The following is a 17431-nucleotide window of genomic DNA, read 5'->3' as shown; positions in this document are numbered from 1 at the left end:
GCTACGTCAAACTCCCGATCTAGATTATAGAATCGATTGCTTTTTTATAATTTCCATCTGCTATTTCACACACGTTTTCCGTTTGAACACATTGTCATCAATATTAACAAGGTTTAAAATGACCCATTTTTCAAATTTGGATATTGTTTCAAAATCGGAAATCAAATGAACGAAAAAGTACACAGGTTGTACAAAAGGCCGTCAATCAGGAGTGATTGTTGTGAGTACGTGTCGGAGAATAGCGCGGACACGCACCTCACACTGCGCGCACCACCCGGAGAAAAAAGTGAGAGAAAGAAGGAGAGGTCGCAGTTCGAACGATGACTACCCGGTTGAGATTGTGTGTGTGTGTGTGTGTGTGTGTGTGTGTGTGTCCTCGAGATCTGACAACACACAAACACACGTAGCAGAGCTACCCACACCCATGTTTGTACTCTTGCTTAATTAAATAAAACATCAAAAGAGAGAAGTTGTCTCCGTCCGTGTTTTAAACAGACACACCTGGGGCGAAGTTGGAAACCAGAATCAGCTTTAAATACAGTCCTAATCTAGTCCTCACTAACACGGGCCCAATTATAGTAACTACATGAAAACTTCACTGTTGTTGCATGAAATGTCGTTTGTGTTTAGCTTACATCATCAGTTTCTATCATGTGAAATAAGAGGATAAGCCAGCCTGGTGGCCAAGCTGCAGACAGATGCTCCTCAACAGTGTGCTCCCCAGCAGTCAGCTCCCCCTGCTGTTCATAAGGTGCCTCTGCACCCCTTTCGTTTCAGACCCTCCCACCAGCCTTTGAGCCACGCCTCCTCATTTACATTGACATGTGTCAAGTCCAAATGAAAAGCCAATGTTAAATGTAAATTCAAAAGCCAAATATTAAATCCAAATGAAAATCCAATGTTAAATTGAAATCGAAAAGCCAAATATTAAATCCAAATTAAAAGCCAATGTTAAATTGAAATTCAAAAGCCAAATATTAAATCCAAATTAAAAGCCAATGTTAAATTTAAATTCAAAAGCCAAATATTAAATCCAAATGGAAAAGCCAATGTTAAATTTAAATTCAAAAGCCAAATATTAAATCCAAATGGAAAAGCCAAATGGAAAATTTAAAAAATAATAATAATATTTTTAATTTGATCAATGGAAAATTTAAAAAAATAATAATATTTTTAATTTGATCTTGCTTCATTTTCTCTTTGGACTTTCAATTTCTCTTTGGACTTTCAATTTGAATTATGAATAAATATTTCCTCCATAAAAAAACTGCAAATGGTGTGGTCCTTATTCCTCAATACCACCGCTAACACAAAACTGTCCACCCTTGGTTTGTACGCTATAGTCACCAGCACGTTTGTAGTTATAATGTTGCATCTAATGGCCCCATCTCATAACTGCAAAAATGGATGACTATTTGTAATTTTAATTGGGTTTTCAATCAAGGCATATGAAACATAACAATGAAACCAAGGACAGTAAAAGATCAGGTGTTGTTGTTGCAGGCTGTATCTGTGTTTGTGTGGGAGGAGTGAAGGTTGTTGTTAAGCTTGTATAGCAGCAGCAGCAGCAGCTTGTTATCATAAAGAAAGGGAGTGAAGCAGAACACAGTCAGAAACAGACTATATGCACATCCATGCATGTTTTTGCGCCTGTGAGTGTGTGTATGTGTATAGGAGGTGGTTTTCAGGTGCATCTGTCTTTACAGCTGAAGCAGAATCATGTTTTGGCATGCCTGTTTCACTGTATGTGTGAGCGCAGTTTGGCTTCTGTGCCTACATGTTTCCTTCTTTATTTATAAGTGTGCGTATGTGTGTGTGTGTCTAGACAGTCAAGGCAGATTACATAGTAGCAGCAGACTTAAAGGAAGGAACTGAAGCGTTATCACACTAAGGTCATTAGCAAGAAGCTCAGTGCTGTTCAACAGATGCAAATGGGCCCATTTAGAAATACATTAGGAGGAGCCTGCAACCCCAAACTACAATTAGATCAGCGTCTTTATTTCCTAACGCAAAGAAAGAAACTAAGAAAGAAAGGAAGAAAAGAATCAACCACAAAAGAGAGAAAACAGGACAGAAAGTGTAATCTAGGCCTTCAACTAAATCAGTGTTGACAGTACACACAATTTGCCTTCAGTTTGATGACTACAGCTGTGTATATTTTCTTTTGATTCCATCACATTAATGAGTTACTGCAGTACTTACTAGTATTTCAGGAGAGAGTTTCTCATGTTCAAATTTGGCCGGTACAGGAAAAAGCAGTGTTTCTGTTTAAAGGTGGATGCTCTTTGAAGGGATAAGGGAAGCGTTATCACTTTGAGGTCATTAGCAAGCAGCTGAGCAGCTAAGAGCAGCTCAATAGGCCATTTAAACATTGTTAAGAGAACTGTACCACCCAAACCTACAGTGAAATACCTTCAGTCAGTCAGCCAGTAAAGTTGTAGTGCCGTGAATTTTAGGGTCTCCTCAGGGCACGATCACAGCCTGGGGAGAAACTGATAGTAAACCTTCTCCTACTCTGATCCTAAATTCACAGAGGATGTGTTTCCCACTTAACTCAAACAATCTAAGACTTTTGCTGGTCAGTGTCAGGCAACAAAGCCTTATAAACATGTCACGCAGTGCACACTGTACCCAATCAGTTTATCTTTAGCAGAACGATAATAGGACTAAATGCCTACCCTGAAATGCCCCTTCCATTGCCCCAGAAAAAAGAAATTGAAATTGAAAAACTATACTATGCCTGCCGATCTTGCCCTCGCTGTTGTGACCTTACGTCAAAGTAGTGCAAGAAAACACACAGCCGTAATTGGGTGGACTAGTTCTTGAATTCCCTCGTTGAGGCTGGAGCAGTGCTGAGTCACTGCTGAGCAGAAAAAGTGGGAAGAAATGATCACATAAATATAAATCCATAAACCGATCTATCTATCTATCTATCTATCTATCTATCTATCTATCTATCTATCTATCTATCTATCTATCTATCTAAATCAAGTTAAACAAAATTAATGGAGGAATTTAATTTCTATGTCACTGCAGCCTCAGATACAGACAGGCTGGTAAAGGTTCATCGTTCTGCTCAAGAACACTTCAGCAGGTCAGATGCTTCTCTGCATGGTTATTTACACTTGCGTCCTCTGGTCAGAGGGTACCCTACCTACCATACTTACTATGCTGTTGTGCAGCCCTAGGTTTCCTTAAAAACAAGATTTGATTTGGGCCCTGTTAAAATGTCTACACTGCAAACGTCTAATGAATTACGTTCAGTCAGCCATTTCAACTACAGAATAAGCTGAGGTGACCCCTGCCAAGGGTAGTGCACATGGGTATAGGTTTCATTTCAATGTTGGTGGCAGTAACGCCAGCCTCCTTATTATTATTGCACCCAACAAACCTACAATAAACAGCCTATTTTCCTCACATCACACAATCATTTCTGACAGAACACGAACCAGTCAATATTTTCACTCTGGATTTGATTGACCTCTCAACTAACCCACTGTAAATGTAGCAATTATTGCAAAAGGAAATTTCTTTTGAATAAAGTTAAGGCATTTACCTATAGTAGTACAGCTTTTGAAGACATGACAGAATATTTGAAATTAGAAAATATGTCTTGCAGTTTGTATATTATTTTCCAACGAAATAGCACATTTCCTAGACTGGGTAAACCCAGCCCGATCTGCCGCCGATTTGATTTCGCCCTGTAGCTCAGGCTGGAAACCTGTACGTTTAGCTATCTTGCTTCCATTACAAATTTGCGGGAAACTGGCGCGCTATTGGCGGGTTTAACACGATGACGATAGAGAAGCGAAGGCAAGCAGCTTTTTGTTTACATTCAACATGACCACCAAAGCGCAGCAACCCATTGATGTTGTTTTAAAAGATTTCAAAGGCAAGTTTTCTCTGAAAACAGAACAGAAACTTGCCCAGGAACAATTCCTACAAAAGAAGGATGTGTTTGCCTTACTACCGACCGGCTTTTTTTTTTTTTTTTACTACCGACCGGCTTTCGCTCTGCCTCGCTCTGCAAAGTACGTCACCCGGCTCGTTGGTCTGATTGGTTGAAGGACTACCCAATTGCGTACAGTCATTTGAACTATGCCCGTTGATCACGCCTCTTGTGCAGTAGAAAATACAGAGGAGACTCCCCAGACTAATGTTCAATTAATCCTCGCAGGGAGGTTGGCTTGGGTGGTGTATCGGAGACCGGGGATCGTGTCTCGCGTGTGACGTTAACTTTCTCCGTTGTTCTTTCCTAAACTCAACCATCCCGTTGTTGTCCTGCGTCACACAGAGACTGCGGATCGTGTCCTGGCGTGTGACGTGTCCTTTCCCCATTCTTCTTTTCCTAAACACAACCGTCCCGTTGTTGTCCCGCATCACCCACAGACCGCGGATAGTGTCCCGGCGTGTGACGTTAACTTTCCCCGTTCTTCTTTTCCTAAACCCAACCTCCATATAGATGCTTCCCATTATGTGATGACCACCACGAAATAAACGAGATAAGCGTGTCCGTGTACACGACTCAATAGATTAAAAATAACGTGACCATTTCACGAACTGCCGCGAGACTGTGTTGCACATTTACAGTTTGACTCACTTGAATTAAAAGCTGGCAGTGATGATGTGTATGTGTGTGTATGTGTGTGTGTGTGTGTGTGTGTGTGTGTGTGTGTGTGTGTGTGTGTGTGTGTGTAGGACAAATACAATCCATTCACAGTAGAGGCCCAAACTTCTGAGCATGAAGTGAAATAAAAAATGGAAAATACAATATTTTGAAGCTAGACTGCACGTTATGAGTTGGCACCCCCAACTAACATGAGAGGTAACATTTTTTTTTTTTTTAAAGATTACATGAAAAGGGGAGAGAGAGTGGGAATGACATGTAGCAAAGGGCCACAGGTTGGAGTTGAACCCGGGCCCGCTGCATCGAGAACTAAACCTCTATATATGGGCGCCCGCTCTACCAACTGAGCTATCTGGGCGCCCAGAGGTTAAACTCTTAAACTATTCAAATTATAGACCTGGATGGTCAAACACTGAGGACGCTAGACTGACAAGAGATGTTATTCTTCTTGATAAAACACTTGTTTCATTCCTTTTGTCACTTCATGTCCACATGATAGAGCTAGGGGTGGGAAAAAATTGATTCTTAGATGCATCGCGATTCTCTCTAGAACAATTCGATGCTCGATTCTGATAAGTTAATAATCGATTATTAAAAAAAAGAAAAGGTACTGTCTCCAGACAAGTACAAACCAAAAAACAGAGTGACTGAAAGAGGATGGGATAATGGACAACAACTTAGAGTTTAGGCAAGAGTGCAGAAAAAAACACACAAAAATGGCCAAAAATAAATAAATAAATAAATGTTGTATATATACACATGATCTAATAAGACATACTTTAAATAATTAGGCAAAACACATTTAGGCTGTTCATCTACTTTATCACATGACATCTGACCACCTCATGTTTCATGTTCTAAGAAGCCAATTATCCACCATCAAACATGACTGGGCCTCTGACATGGATGATTACTGTGAGAGAAGGTGACTTTCACAAGCATGTTTAAGCATGGAATGACTACAAAATAAAAACCTCAGTAGACAAAACATTTCATTAAAATGTGTGTGACAAATACTGTATATGTCAAAATCTAAGCTTTGTCTAGCTGCTTTGTCTGTGAAGCAAACTCTGAGTAGCAAACTCAGATTTATATCTATATTTTTAAAAATCAAGCATGAAAATTTACATAAAAAAACTGTTGCATCGAGATGCATCGAGTTGCATCGATAATCGGTTTAAAATCGAATCGTTGACCTCTGAATCAGAATCAAATCGAATCGTGAGGTGCAAATCGATTCCCACCACTAGATAGAGCCATACCAATGACCCCAACTAATAATACCCCAATTCCAGTGCTATACAGGGTCTTAACAGGGATGGTTTCAGGGTTGACAAACTCAATTCTGCTGCAGGCCCAATGGGAGTAAGGCATAAGTGAGGTGTTTTTTTTTACATAAATAGTGTGCCCACTGAAGCTTTAATGCATTTCTACCCTAAGTCAAAAATAAACTGTTGAGAAAAAGTTTAAACTATGTACTGAGGTGACCCCCTGTCAGAAGTAGTACAGAGAGGGAACAGCTGTCCTGAAAGAAGAGTGTAAAATAATTCCTTTGCTGAGATTATGGAACTATGTTAAGTCATTGGTGAGCTGCCACAATGGCAGTTTGGGACCTTTACTTACTTTTAGCCTTTCAGCCAAATAAATAAGTATAGAATAACCTGAAACACTGCTTGAGGACACCATCCCCAGCATACCCTTCATGCCTGGGAAAGTTATTTTCAAAAATGTAATCAGTTACAGAAAACAAACTGCCTGTAATCAATTATTTATGTGATTACATTAATTATCAAATTTCTTTTTTTTTTGCATTCTAGACTTCATTTCTTTAGAGCATTTAATTGACAATCTAATCAGAATTTTAGAAGCACGTTTCTGCTCATTGCAGCTCAAGAAAGCGTTATAAATCATCTTTTCAGTGCGCTGCACTTCGCTACTACAGTGAATGTCACGATGGATACACACCGTGCAGCTGGGCAACGAGGGACAGACACAACAGCAGGATGCAGACCAAGCCACTGCTTGTGGTTTCTTATCTAAATTCAATTCATTTACATCAGCAATGTAGAGCCTCTACAACACCAGCACACAGAGGTAACTGCTGCAGCTGAATGTGCATAGAGGTCCAAGTCCAATGCTACAGCCCCATGCATTCCACTAGGCGAGGCTATTAGCTTGTAGTTTACAGTAGCTGTAAGGCCAGCTCGTTAGCTGATAGAGTTATTTATTCAGTAATAAAATGTTTCAGAAGTTTTGTCTGTTATACTAATTGTTATGTGCGGGGTTCCCATGGTTTATTGCCAGCCTGAAATAAATAAACTGTGGCTTGAATTTGCTGCTCTGTGTATAAGGGCCTGAAGCATCCATTCATTGCTTTTCTTTACGTGTTTATTGTTTTTTAGGGTCTGTTCAACTATGCACTGATCAGAGGCCAGAGAGAGACCTAGACAGATGACCAGGCAATCACAGCACTAACGGATATAAAATTACCCATTAACAGTCTACCTGACCTGAATGTCTTTGGACTGTGTGAGAAAAAAAGAAAGAAAGAAGGAATAACTGAATTACTTGAGATCTGGCCACAAGAGACTTATTTCCTCCCAGCTGATGTGTGTAACAAGGTTATTACATCTGCACTGTAATAAAATTGTTTCAATACACAGTAGAGGGTGCAGCATTTGTGGTGATTACTACATCTTGGGTTTAAATGTCGATGTTATTTAGCCTGGTTATTGTGTAATAGTGTTATATGCTACATAGGCGTAAATCCCAGGGGGGGTCAGGACCCCCCCCCCCCCATCTAAGGGTTGTCTCCCCTAGAAATATCATTAAGAACAATGCTGTGTATTGTAAATAACATAATGATGTATTCTTAAAATATCTGTGTAAGTAGTAAAACAATACAAACCCCAAAAAATGCTGTTTAAGTTTAGAAACATTTTGAGTTCTCCTCCCTTGCCTCACAAGCTGAGTATGCTGAGTAATTAATAAATTAGTCATGAAGTTTGCTTTGTTAGTGTAATATCATGTAATGTTACCTAGCTTGTTTTAATAGCTTGTTGGATAGAAATGCACCCACTACAACTAACGTTAACACGGCGATAAGCCTAACGTTATGTGTGTGAACTGATATTAGGGTTAATATTGAAGATCTACAGTTGTGTTTTGCTCAATATGATGTTAAGTGGCTGATCAGTGGGTTTGCTGCAGTATAAATCCTCTGTCCCAGACGAAACCAAATATTTATGTGGAGGATGCAAGATCATTTTATATTATAATATGACCGCGTGGTGAACCTGTGAACCTAACTCATATTTAGACATCTGACATTGAAGATTTGTGTTGTTGTTACCCACATAAAATGACAGAGAAAAGAAAAACAGACATAAGATCCTTTTTCAGTACACCAAAACGCCAAGTAAGTACAATAAGTCCTCATATTAAGACAATTTGGTAACATCTTTATAAGAATGGGTGCTTATGGAAATACTAACGTCACTATGTCACAGGCAAAGGAGACAGAAATAACTGAGGAACAGGGAGACCAGGGACAGTCAGGTGTAGAGTCTCAGGTAAGTGTGTTGAGCTTAGTTAATATTTTTGGAGTTGGGTGGCTGTCAGGGTTAGCAGATGAGCTTTGCCAGTGGCTCACTAATTTACTTTTTTAAACAACTTAAAAATAAATAAATGGTTTTAAAGAAGAATATTTTGGTTAATTTAGTCCGCTTTTCATTGAATCAAGAGAACCACTGAAAAGAAGGCTAATGGTACAGTCTCCATGCTACACTAATGATAGTATTAAGGCTTTCCTCTGTGTACACATATTGTCTACAAGTATAATTGTAGCTGTATTATTTGTGTCCCCTTCAAAAATTGCTCTTCAGAAATGTTATGTTTATTTCCCCCCCAACTGTTAGATCAGATTTAGGGCCATGATATGATATGACAAGTGAGTTTCCATGTGGGACAAATGACATATCCGTCAGTTTGAAAATAGACTGGCGAGGATGCTAGCCTGTTGGCTGTACCCTGAAAGTACCCAGATGTGCCATATTTATGTGTTGCAATCCTGCCCCGAGGTGACCTCTGTTTTAAGTGGAAAGAAAGCAAACGGCTGCTGTCTGGTAAACTAACTCCCTTGTCGAGGTGTTACAGCACCTTTGAGTGCTGTTGACCTGTTGGCTGGACAGTTTAGGAAAATAAACTATATACTATGTATAAGCAACAGCTGTGTGACAGTTCTGTGAAAAAAATATAAACTGTTTTGTGATACAGCAGAAAACTACCTGACAGCAGACTGTGGGTTGTGAAATTTCTTTTGACAATTCTGGATTTTAGCAGATGCTTTATTCCATAATGTTTTACATTACAGCTCTAAAATAAATGGTAACACTTTTTAATAACCATTACTAAGAAATGGTAAATTGATAATTAATTAAACTTAATAGTTAATAGTTATGTTACTGTAAACAATATAAAGATAATTAATCATGTTTACCAATTGCTATAATTTATGTTATTTGAATAGTTCATGTTGCACACGTAACATTGTATATATTATATTAAGTATGTGTTAATGATAACCAAATGATTTGTAAACCTTGAAGAAATCATTTGTAAACCGCCATTAAAGATTATTTGGTTGGCTATTATAAAGTTGCAACTGATAATTATGAAACCTTGTTAATGGTTAATAAATACTTTGTTAAGCATCTAAAAACATTATTTAAATAGCTATTATCAGTGAACACTAGATAAGTGTCAAATGAATGTTCCTTGATGCTTATTAATCAATAACTAATTATTATAAGCATTAGTTGCAACTTTATAGTAGCCATCCAAATAAGGTTTATAAATGGTTTACAAAACAATTATTAACAATTGACAAAGTATTAACTATATCTACATTTATAAACTAATTATTTTATATTCCATGAAACTAACGATAGAATAACATAAATTATAGCATTTATATGCAAATAATTAGTAAACATTATAAATCATCATGCCATTGTTTGTTAACAGTAAAATAACAATTAAGTGAAGTTCAATAAGCTATGAATTTACTATTTATTAATGATGGTTATTATAACTTTAATTTATGTATTACCACCAGAGGCCAGTGGACAAAACAGTGTGACCTTGAGCATTCATGCATTAAGGTGGACAGTCTCCTTTGGTAGAGAGGTGTAAGTTTCAGAGCTGAGAGCCAAAGACAGAGCTAATACAGTGAATTATGGTCAGTCAGACTGCCAAATTACAGTCAAAAGCCAAAAAGCCCTTGAATTGAGATAATGTGCTAATTAGGTAGCTACTGGTGAATGTCTTTCCATTACCACTGACACTGATGGTTATTTACACTGCACTTTACAGTTACAAGTCTATGTGATCAACGTCCACACTGAGCTATGGCCTGTATGTTGTATAATTTGTAGTGATTCAGAAATTACATTGTATCTCACTGTGGTAGCAATAAAGTCCTACCACAACAACAATATACAGTGTAAGAGCAAATATACAGAAGGCAGTAGCCTATCTTAAGGTTACAGTAACACTAAGTAACACTTCAAAAGTTCAAAGAACACATTCAGTTGAAAAGTTCTTATAACATCGAAAGAAAACTATGGTTTATTACAACAACTTTTAATTTTTGTAGCTTGGACCATCGATTCTGTCTGTACCATTATTGTGCTGTGCTCTTTAAAGAAATTCCTGAAATCTCCAAAGGTGGCAATATAGCTAAAAATAGGCCCAACATTAAGATAATTACACAGGCTGTAAATACCCCAGTAAGTCAACGTAAGTTAGTAAGTTAAAATGATGACCCATAACAGACTGAACCTAAACACCTAAACCTACTGTAGTAGTGTGCACAGTAATCCTGTCCACTGAGGAATAATTAGCAACATTGCTGATGCACTCATTCTTAGTTTGACCTCCAAATGGTGGACACTAATCTTGAAAAACGGTTGTCTTATTTACAACATGAACAACCATCTGTCTGCTTGTGCTTGTTGCCCTGTTGGACCTACAGTATTTTTAATAATAGCGATATTCTAAAAAAAAAAAAGCCATAACCCCTAGAACAAAAGGCTGGAGATACAAAACAAATAGTTCTAATAAGTAGGGTTGGGTACCGAGACCCGGTGCTAATATGGCACCGGGGCCTTAACGACCAGTATCTTCCGGACTGAATAGCAACGCGGATAACCTAACCCGGTGCCTCGTTTCGGTGCCATTTAAAGTGGCCATATTATGCTCATTTTCAGGTTCATAATTGTAATTTGAGATTGTATCAGAATAGGTTTATATGGTTTAATTTTCTAAAAACACCATATTTTCGTTGTACTGCACATTGCTGCAGATCCTCTTTTCACTCTGTGTCAGATCTCTGTTTTAGCTACAGAGTGAGACCTCTCAACTTCTGTAAGATCTAACGAGAACGAGCTAGCATGCTAACGGTTAGCCCCCTAGGCCCCTCGTCTTGGCTAGTTACGTAGAAAGCCGTGCACAAAATAACACCCAAAATCCTTTTTAAAAAATAAAAATACCTTTTATAATAATGGTACTATATATGGTAATAATATGGGCACTTTAAATGCCTGGGCTACCCTCTGATGCTCCGAAACAGACGTTACAGGCAACAGAAGCATCACTGCATGTGAAGCTAGTTAACACTACACTTGACAGCAAGTAACGTTAGCCTACCGTTAGCTAGTAGCTGGATTAAACTTGGTTAAAATGCTAACAGCTAAACGGTGTAAAAGTGTGACTGATTCCAACACCGAGACGTAACAGTCTGCAGCTGCCGTTGTCAGAAAAACAACACAGACGGTGCGTTCACTTGAAACTGGTCGCCTAAGCCTAGTGGTGCATTCAAAGTTATTGTAAAATACCCGGTTTCCCATCTGGTGGTTGTTTTTGTCGTTTAACAGCAATATACTGGTGAAAAAAGCTATTGTTATAACTTATAGTTATTATATTGTTAATAAATCATATTTTTTTACCATATGGCCTTAGTAATAAACGTTTTGTGCTCCTTTGTTTTTGTTTTGCTTTACTTTTTTATCGGTTCAGGTACCGTTTAGGCACAGGCACCGTTTTAAAAGTATCATTTTAGCACTGGTATCAGAAAAAAAACAAATGATACCCAACCCTAGTAATAAGCCATTGTTTTCCTTTATCTTCAGTTTATGAATACCAAACTTAACCTAAACTTAAAACTTAACCTTGTTTTTACACTCATACCATAATGATAATGCACTGAATATTGGGTATTATGATTTCATCCATCCAGCTTAAGCAATTGTGCAGACATGTTGCAAAACAATGCATATAAAATGAGACTGTATTCAATTGTATCATCCACTCAATTTTTGTATCAAGTAAAATTTAACAGAATCTGATAGAATCTCACAGAATGTGTCCTGCCAACACTAAAGTGATGATGATGATCCATGCATGAAAATGATCCAACATTCAATACCATAATAACACACTCCCACACACACACACACACACACACACACACACACACACACACACACACACACACACTAATATGTATTCATTAGGAAAAAGACAGCAATGATTAGAGGCCTAATGGGCGTGTGTGACGATGCGGTTAAGGGTGTATGTGTGTGAGCAGTCAGGCATGGTTCAGACTTGAACGAAATAATTATCTGTTTCATACTGATGAATCACATGACTGACAGACTCACAATAACACACACACACACACACACACACACACACACACACACACACACACACACACACACACACACACACAGCTAAGTGCTTCTTCTTTTTTCTTCACTACTACCTGAAAGTTGACAGTTTACCCTACAACATATTTTTCACAACCTCTGGCAGTTAGCAATTAAGTTGGCAGACAGAAAACACACAGTCAATATTCATAAAATCAAACACAACCAGGTGCCTGTTCACAAACTAACACAAATAATAACAGGCATCCACAAATAGAAGCGCACTCGCGGCATTTTGCCGACAGACTGTCAGACCATTACAAACTATATTGATTGTGCTGCTTTTATTCAGAACTTAACAGAATGACAACAGACACACAAGCATTACTTATTGGCTATTGGAACTTGTGCATGTAAACCTACACAAAGAAAGGACAAAAAGACACATATTTCGATAAAAACATCTCATCTTCGTCTCAATTTTGTCTAACATGTTATTGATGAAAGAAGTCATCTGGAATAATAGTCAGTCAGAGGCTGAGCGAGGGAGAGAGGGAATAAAGGAGAAGAAGAGGAGAGGAGACAAAGAGTCTGAAATGAAATCTAAAAAAAGAAAAGTCTACAGAAAGATGTTATTTACCTTAATTGTATGCTTATTTACTCTGTCTAAATATCTTGTTCACTCTCTGAATCTCTCTGCACTTTCTTTCTAATCAACCACAAAAAGCACATATAAACATCTTTTTATTTCTGGGGAACTTTACACCTAGGATTCTAAGTGGTGTGTTTAATCATCTGTCTCATTGCCTGTTTATAAATTAAATCTTGTTTTTTACTTAAGGACGATGTGCTGCTTGTAAGGTTAACAAAAAACAAGTAAAGGGCCTTTAAGCAAGGTGTCCGCACAATGAGAGAAAACAAAGAACTAGCCAATCATGCTAAAAAGACTTCAACAACTAACAGCTAATAAATAATTATATAATAATAATAAAAATAATCCCTAGGCAGCAACGATATTCCTAGACAGTAGATGCAGTTTATTCGAGAATTCATCTTAGATTAACTTTATTGTTATTGTTCATTTTTAAATATTAGGACAACTGGATTGAATTTGGAATAAAGAAAGTGGTAAACATAACCAACAAGCCTGAGTCTGATCTGTGCTCCACATTTTAGAGAAAGTCTATAGAATCAGAGCAAAGCTAGTTTTTAAAACCCAGTGGCGAAAGCTAATGCAAGCATATACGTAGCCATGACAAGTTATAACTGGAAATGTGTGGATATTAATATTACAATGAAACCAATCTCAAGAAATACACAATAGATTAGTCAAATCTACAAGTAAACAAAAAAAAAGAATCAATAACAGCACTGTTTAGCTGAAATATTGTGCTTTATTTATTTATTCCTAACATTAAATTAGCAAGGTTGAAATAATAATAATTATTATCCAGGTCAATGTTTGGGGTTGCCGTCTTCTCAGTAAAGAGAGCAAGCTGCCATGTGCAGGTACTGTACTTGAAGCGCACCTTCACACAACTCAGTGAAATTGTTATCCTATAAATTGCCACCTGGTTTAAAGCACACTATTACTGGCAAAAATTAACGGCAATATCATGGAATGATCTGAAAATAACCTTTAGCATCATCAATGTATATTTGTATAGACTTTTGTAGCCATTTTTCTTACATTGGAAAACCTCTCTGTGAACCATGAATGAACATGCGAATGTGTGGCATCATGCCACGCTGGATTACTGTACCTACTATTGTAAGTGGTGGAAAAAGGAGGACTGCACATTATGCATTATGTTTTTAAAAGAGGGAAATTATGAAAGCAAAACAATTGTTCAACATATGTATATATATTGTATACAGTGCACTGATGCCCTAGTATAGTAGATGGATTGGACTTCATTTTATTCAATGCGTCATTAATTTAGAGTCTATTCTACTCCAGTCTAGTCTAGTCTATAACTGTCTTTATGCTCTTGTTTGCCTCTGTCTTTGTCTCTCCCTCTGTGTATGTAGATAGTGACATTCTGCAAATGCCAGCAGCTGTAGTAGCTGATAATCTGTCATTATAGCAAATTCTTAAAGTGCTCTCAAACCTCAAGCGTTTTAAACACACACACACACACACACATACACACACACAGAACAGATAAAGGACATTCCATCTGTCATAAGCTAAGGCTATGTGAATCTATTATACTCTATTGTATTGGATTCTATTTTAAACCCCAAGGAACACACACACACACACACACACACACACACACACACACACACACACACACACACACACACAGACACACACACACACACACACACACACACACACACACACACACACACACACACACACACGACACAGGAATGACTTAATCTGCCACCAAGCACAATCACCAATAATATGTGGCACATTTGTCATGATGAAACTTTTACAGCCTTTTGCAGCCATGTCAATTATTTCAGTTTACCTATGGCTCTGATTCTTGCTAGACACTTAAAAATAGGTGCTGTTGAATAGGTACATCTTTGCAATGGCTGTAAAGATAATGTCCCTTCCAAAAAATGTTCTTAAGACGCAGAGCAGTCAAGTCTGCCAGATGCTTGTTTGAAAAAAAAATCTCAAAGTGAAAAATGCTTTCTCAAAATACAGAGACAAAAACATTAGAGTCTCATGGATAGGTGAATGAGCTTAATCTACACAGACATACATTAACACTTGGGTGTAACTTTGTCATAGCTTTATGTTGCCATTTCTCTCTATTAAGGTCAGAGAGACACAGAGGTGAGAACAAAATGCCTATTTATCTCTCCCCCTTTTCTCGCTCTCTCTACTCAATTTTATCTCACCATTTCTCCATCCTACCCCCTCGGAGGCTCAGAGGTGAGTAGACTCCATTTCCATCCATCTTTAGAGAAAACTTCAATGCCACATGTCAAATACCTGCTTGGACATTCAGTCTTTTTTCCTTTTTTCTCTTCCTGGCACTCACATTTTAATAATGAAGTAGCTAGCTGAACAATCAGCCCAATTTTTTTTTCTCTCTGCCTCTCTTTTTCTCTTGCTTTGTGCCATCTTGCTTTTTTTTTGCATTTCCATCTCTCTACTCTCACCGTCTACAAAACTTCACATTTTAGACAAATCTAAGTGAAAGTAGGAAAGAAGATGAGAGAATGATAAAGTAGTCGAGAAGAAAGCAGAGTAGATGAGGAAGAGATGTGAGAACAGAGAAGTAAAGAGTAAGGAGCAGAGATGTTAGGAAGAAATGAAAGGTAAGCAGAGGAAAATAGTGGAGAGCAGAGAGTACAGGAGCTGGGAAAGGGGAGAAGTGAAGACTGTGATGACAGAAGATAATACCACAAAAGAAACTGCAGATAGAGAGACTTGAGATGTTGTACTGCAGGTATATGAATTATTCATGTCTATACAACAATGACTCAACAACAAAGTTGCCTTCACAAAATTGAGAAGGTGTGGTGACCATGAGTTTAGTAATGAAAACAGAATTCAGTCAAAAAGCAGGAAAACAAAAGAAGCCTAATACTACAGCCCTTCGATTTTCTCAACACTGGACCACATAAGACAATATTTGTGTATATTGTGTCATAGTTTCTAGTCCTGCTTACAGACTTTTTTACAGAAAGTCATGGTCTGTTTTTCGCCTCTCCTGACACAATCCACTTCATTTTTTAATCTCTATTTGTCACTGGAAGGCTCTGTATGCATTAATGTAATGTTTCAGACAACAATCATGCAGTTACACACACCCACACCTTCAGAAAATTTTCAAAAAAATAACATATTCGTAATATTCATCTTCAATCTTCAAAAGAGAGAGTAGATACATGGTTGACAGGTGTCCCCTCTCTTGCAGTCGCATATATATATATATATATATATATATATATATATATATATATATATATATATATAAAATAAATTGCCAATATTTAACATTATTGACCAATTAAATAAAAAAAAGTGGAGAACACAGACTGGGTAATATAGAGCACAAAAAAAACAGAACAATGCTTACTTCAATACATTCAAGGTGTAAAAGTTTTTTTTCCCCTCGTCAGATTATAATGACTTATTTGATCGAAATGCCTGGTGAATTAAAGAGGGACAACAATAATGAAAATGAGCTCACCTTCTCAGAGTCCATTGCAGTGATGACCCACACACAGTGTGCGTTGTTCTCATATTGAACAGGGTAGTTAGGAGAAGTTATGACCCCTTTGGGGCCCCTTAGATTGCTGCCACAGGTACGAGCTACAGAGGAAGAAAGCAAAAGAGAGAGACAGAACGACAGAGGTTTTAAAAAAGATGAATGTGGTAGTTAAAATTACGCTTGCAGATTGCAAATGGCCTCTTACCCTTACAAAGAGAAATAACAGAGAGAGGGTGTGGCAGTGACACACACACACACACACACACACATAAAGTTATCTCATTGTCATATTTGTGGTTGAACATATGTTAAATGATCAATGCAACACTTAGGAAATCAAAGACTTAAAATTTCCTGCATCCCTTTTTCATGTCTTCTTTGCACAGAATTTCACTGCTTGAGAGTTATTCTTCGACTTTACTAATATTTTTACAGTTCATCAGTAAACACTGATGTGAAACCTTTAACTGGTCATTCATCAGTCAAAGATGAAACACTTCTCTCTACGAGTAGCCTATCACAAAGTATTTCTGAATTATCAATTGTGGTTTTTCCATAATTGTGTTCATCATCCCTCTCACTTAAGATAATGACACAAATAAAAATGTTAACTTTATTATCTAAAATACTAAAAATGAAGGTGAATGCTGCACCTGATATAGAATTGGCCATTGTAAAACAGTGTGCACACAAAATATAGTAATTACAGAAGGGTTGATAGAGTGAAATATAACAAACAGTAACTGTGCAAAATCTGTCATGACATCATGACTGAAAGGGATAAACACCAGAACTAAGACAGAGTATAAGACAATCATTAAAAAAAAAAAGTAACTTCCCATTATCTATTTACTAAGACGGATGGAAATTTCAATATTGTGGCAATGTAAAAGTTTTAAAAACCACGTGCA

The 17431-nt window shown here is 37.5% G+C and overlaps 1 protein-coding gene across 1 annotated transcript in view; it reads right to left on the bottom strand.

Moving 5' to 3' along the window:
• LOC116060479 (CUB and sushi domain-containing protein 1-like) overlaps positions 1-17431 on the bottom strand; it is a 366236-nt gene that overhangs the window by 168506 nt on the left and 180299 nt on the right. Inside the window, exon 9 of the mRNA XM_031314040.1 lies at positions 16500-16621. Within this exon, the coding sequence (XP_031169900.1) occupies positions 16500-16621 (122 nt within the window). The remainder of the gene's footprint in view (positions 1-16499; positions 16622-17431) is intronic.

This window comes from Sander lucioperca, chromosome 3, assembly GCF_008315115.2.
Source record: "Sander lucioperca isolate FBNREF2018 chromosome 3, SLUC_FBN_1.2, whole genome shotgun sequence".
NCBI classification, from domain to species: Eukaryota; Metazoa; Chordata; class Actinopteri; order Perciformes; family Percidae; genus Sander; species Sander lucioperca.
Note: the sequence above shows the minus strand (reverse complement) of the source record. Positions and strands in the feature narration are given on the sequence as shown.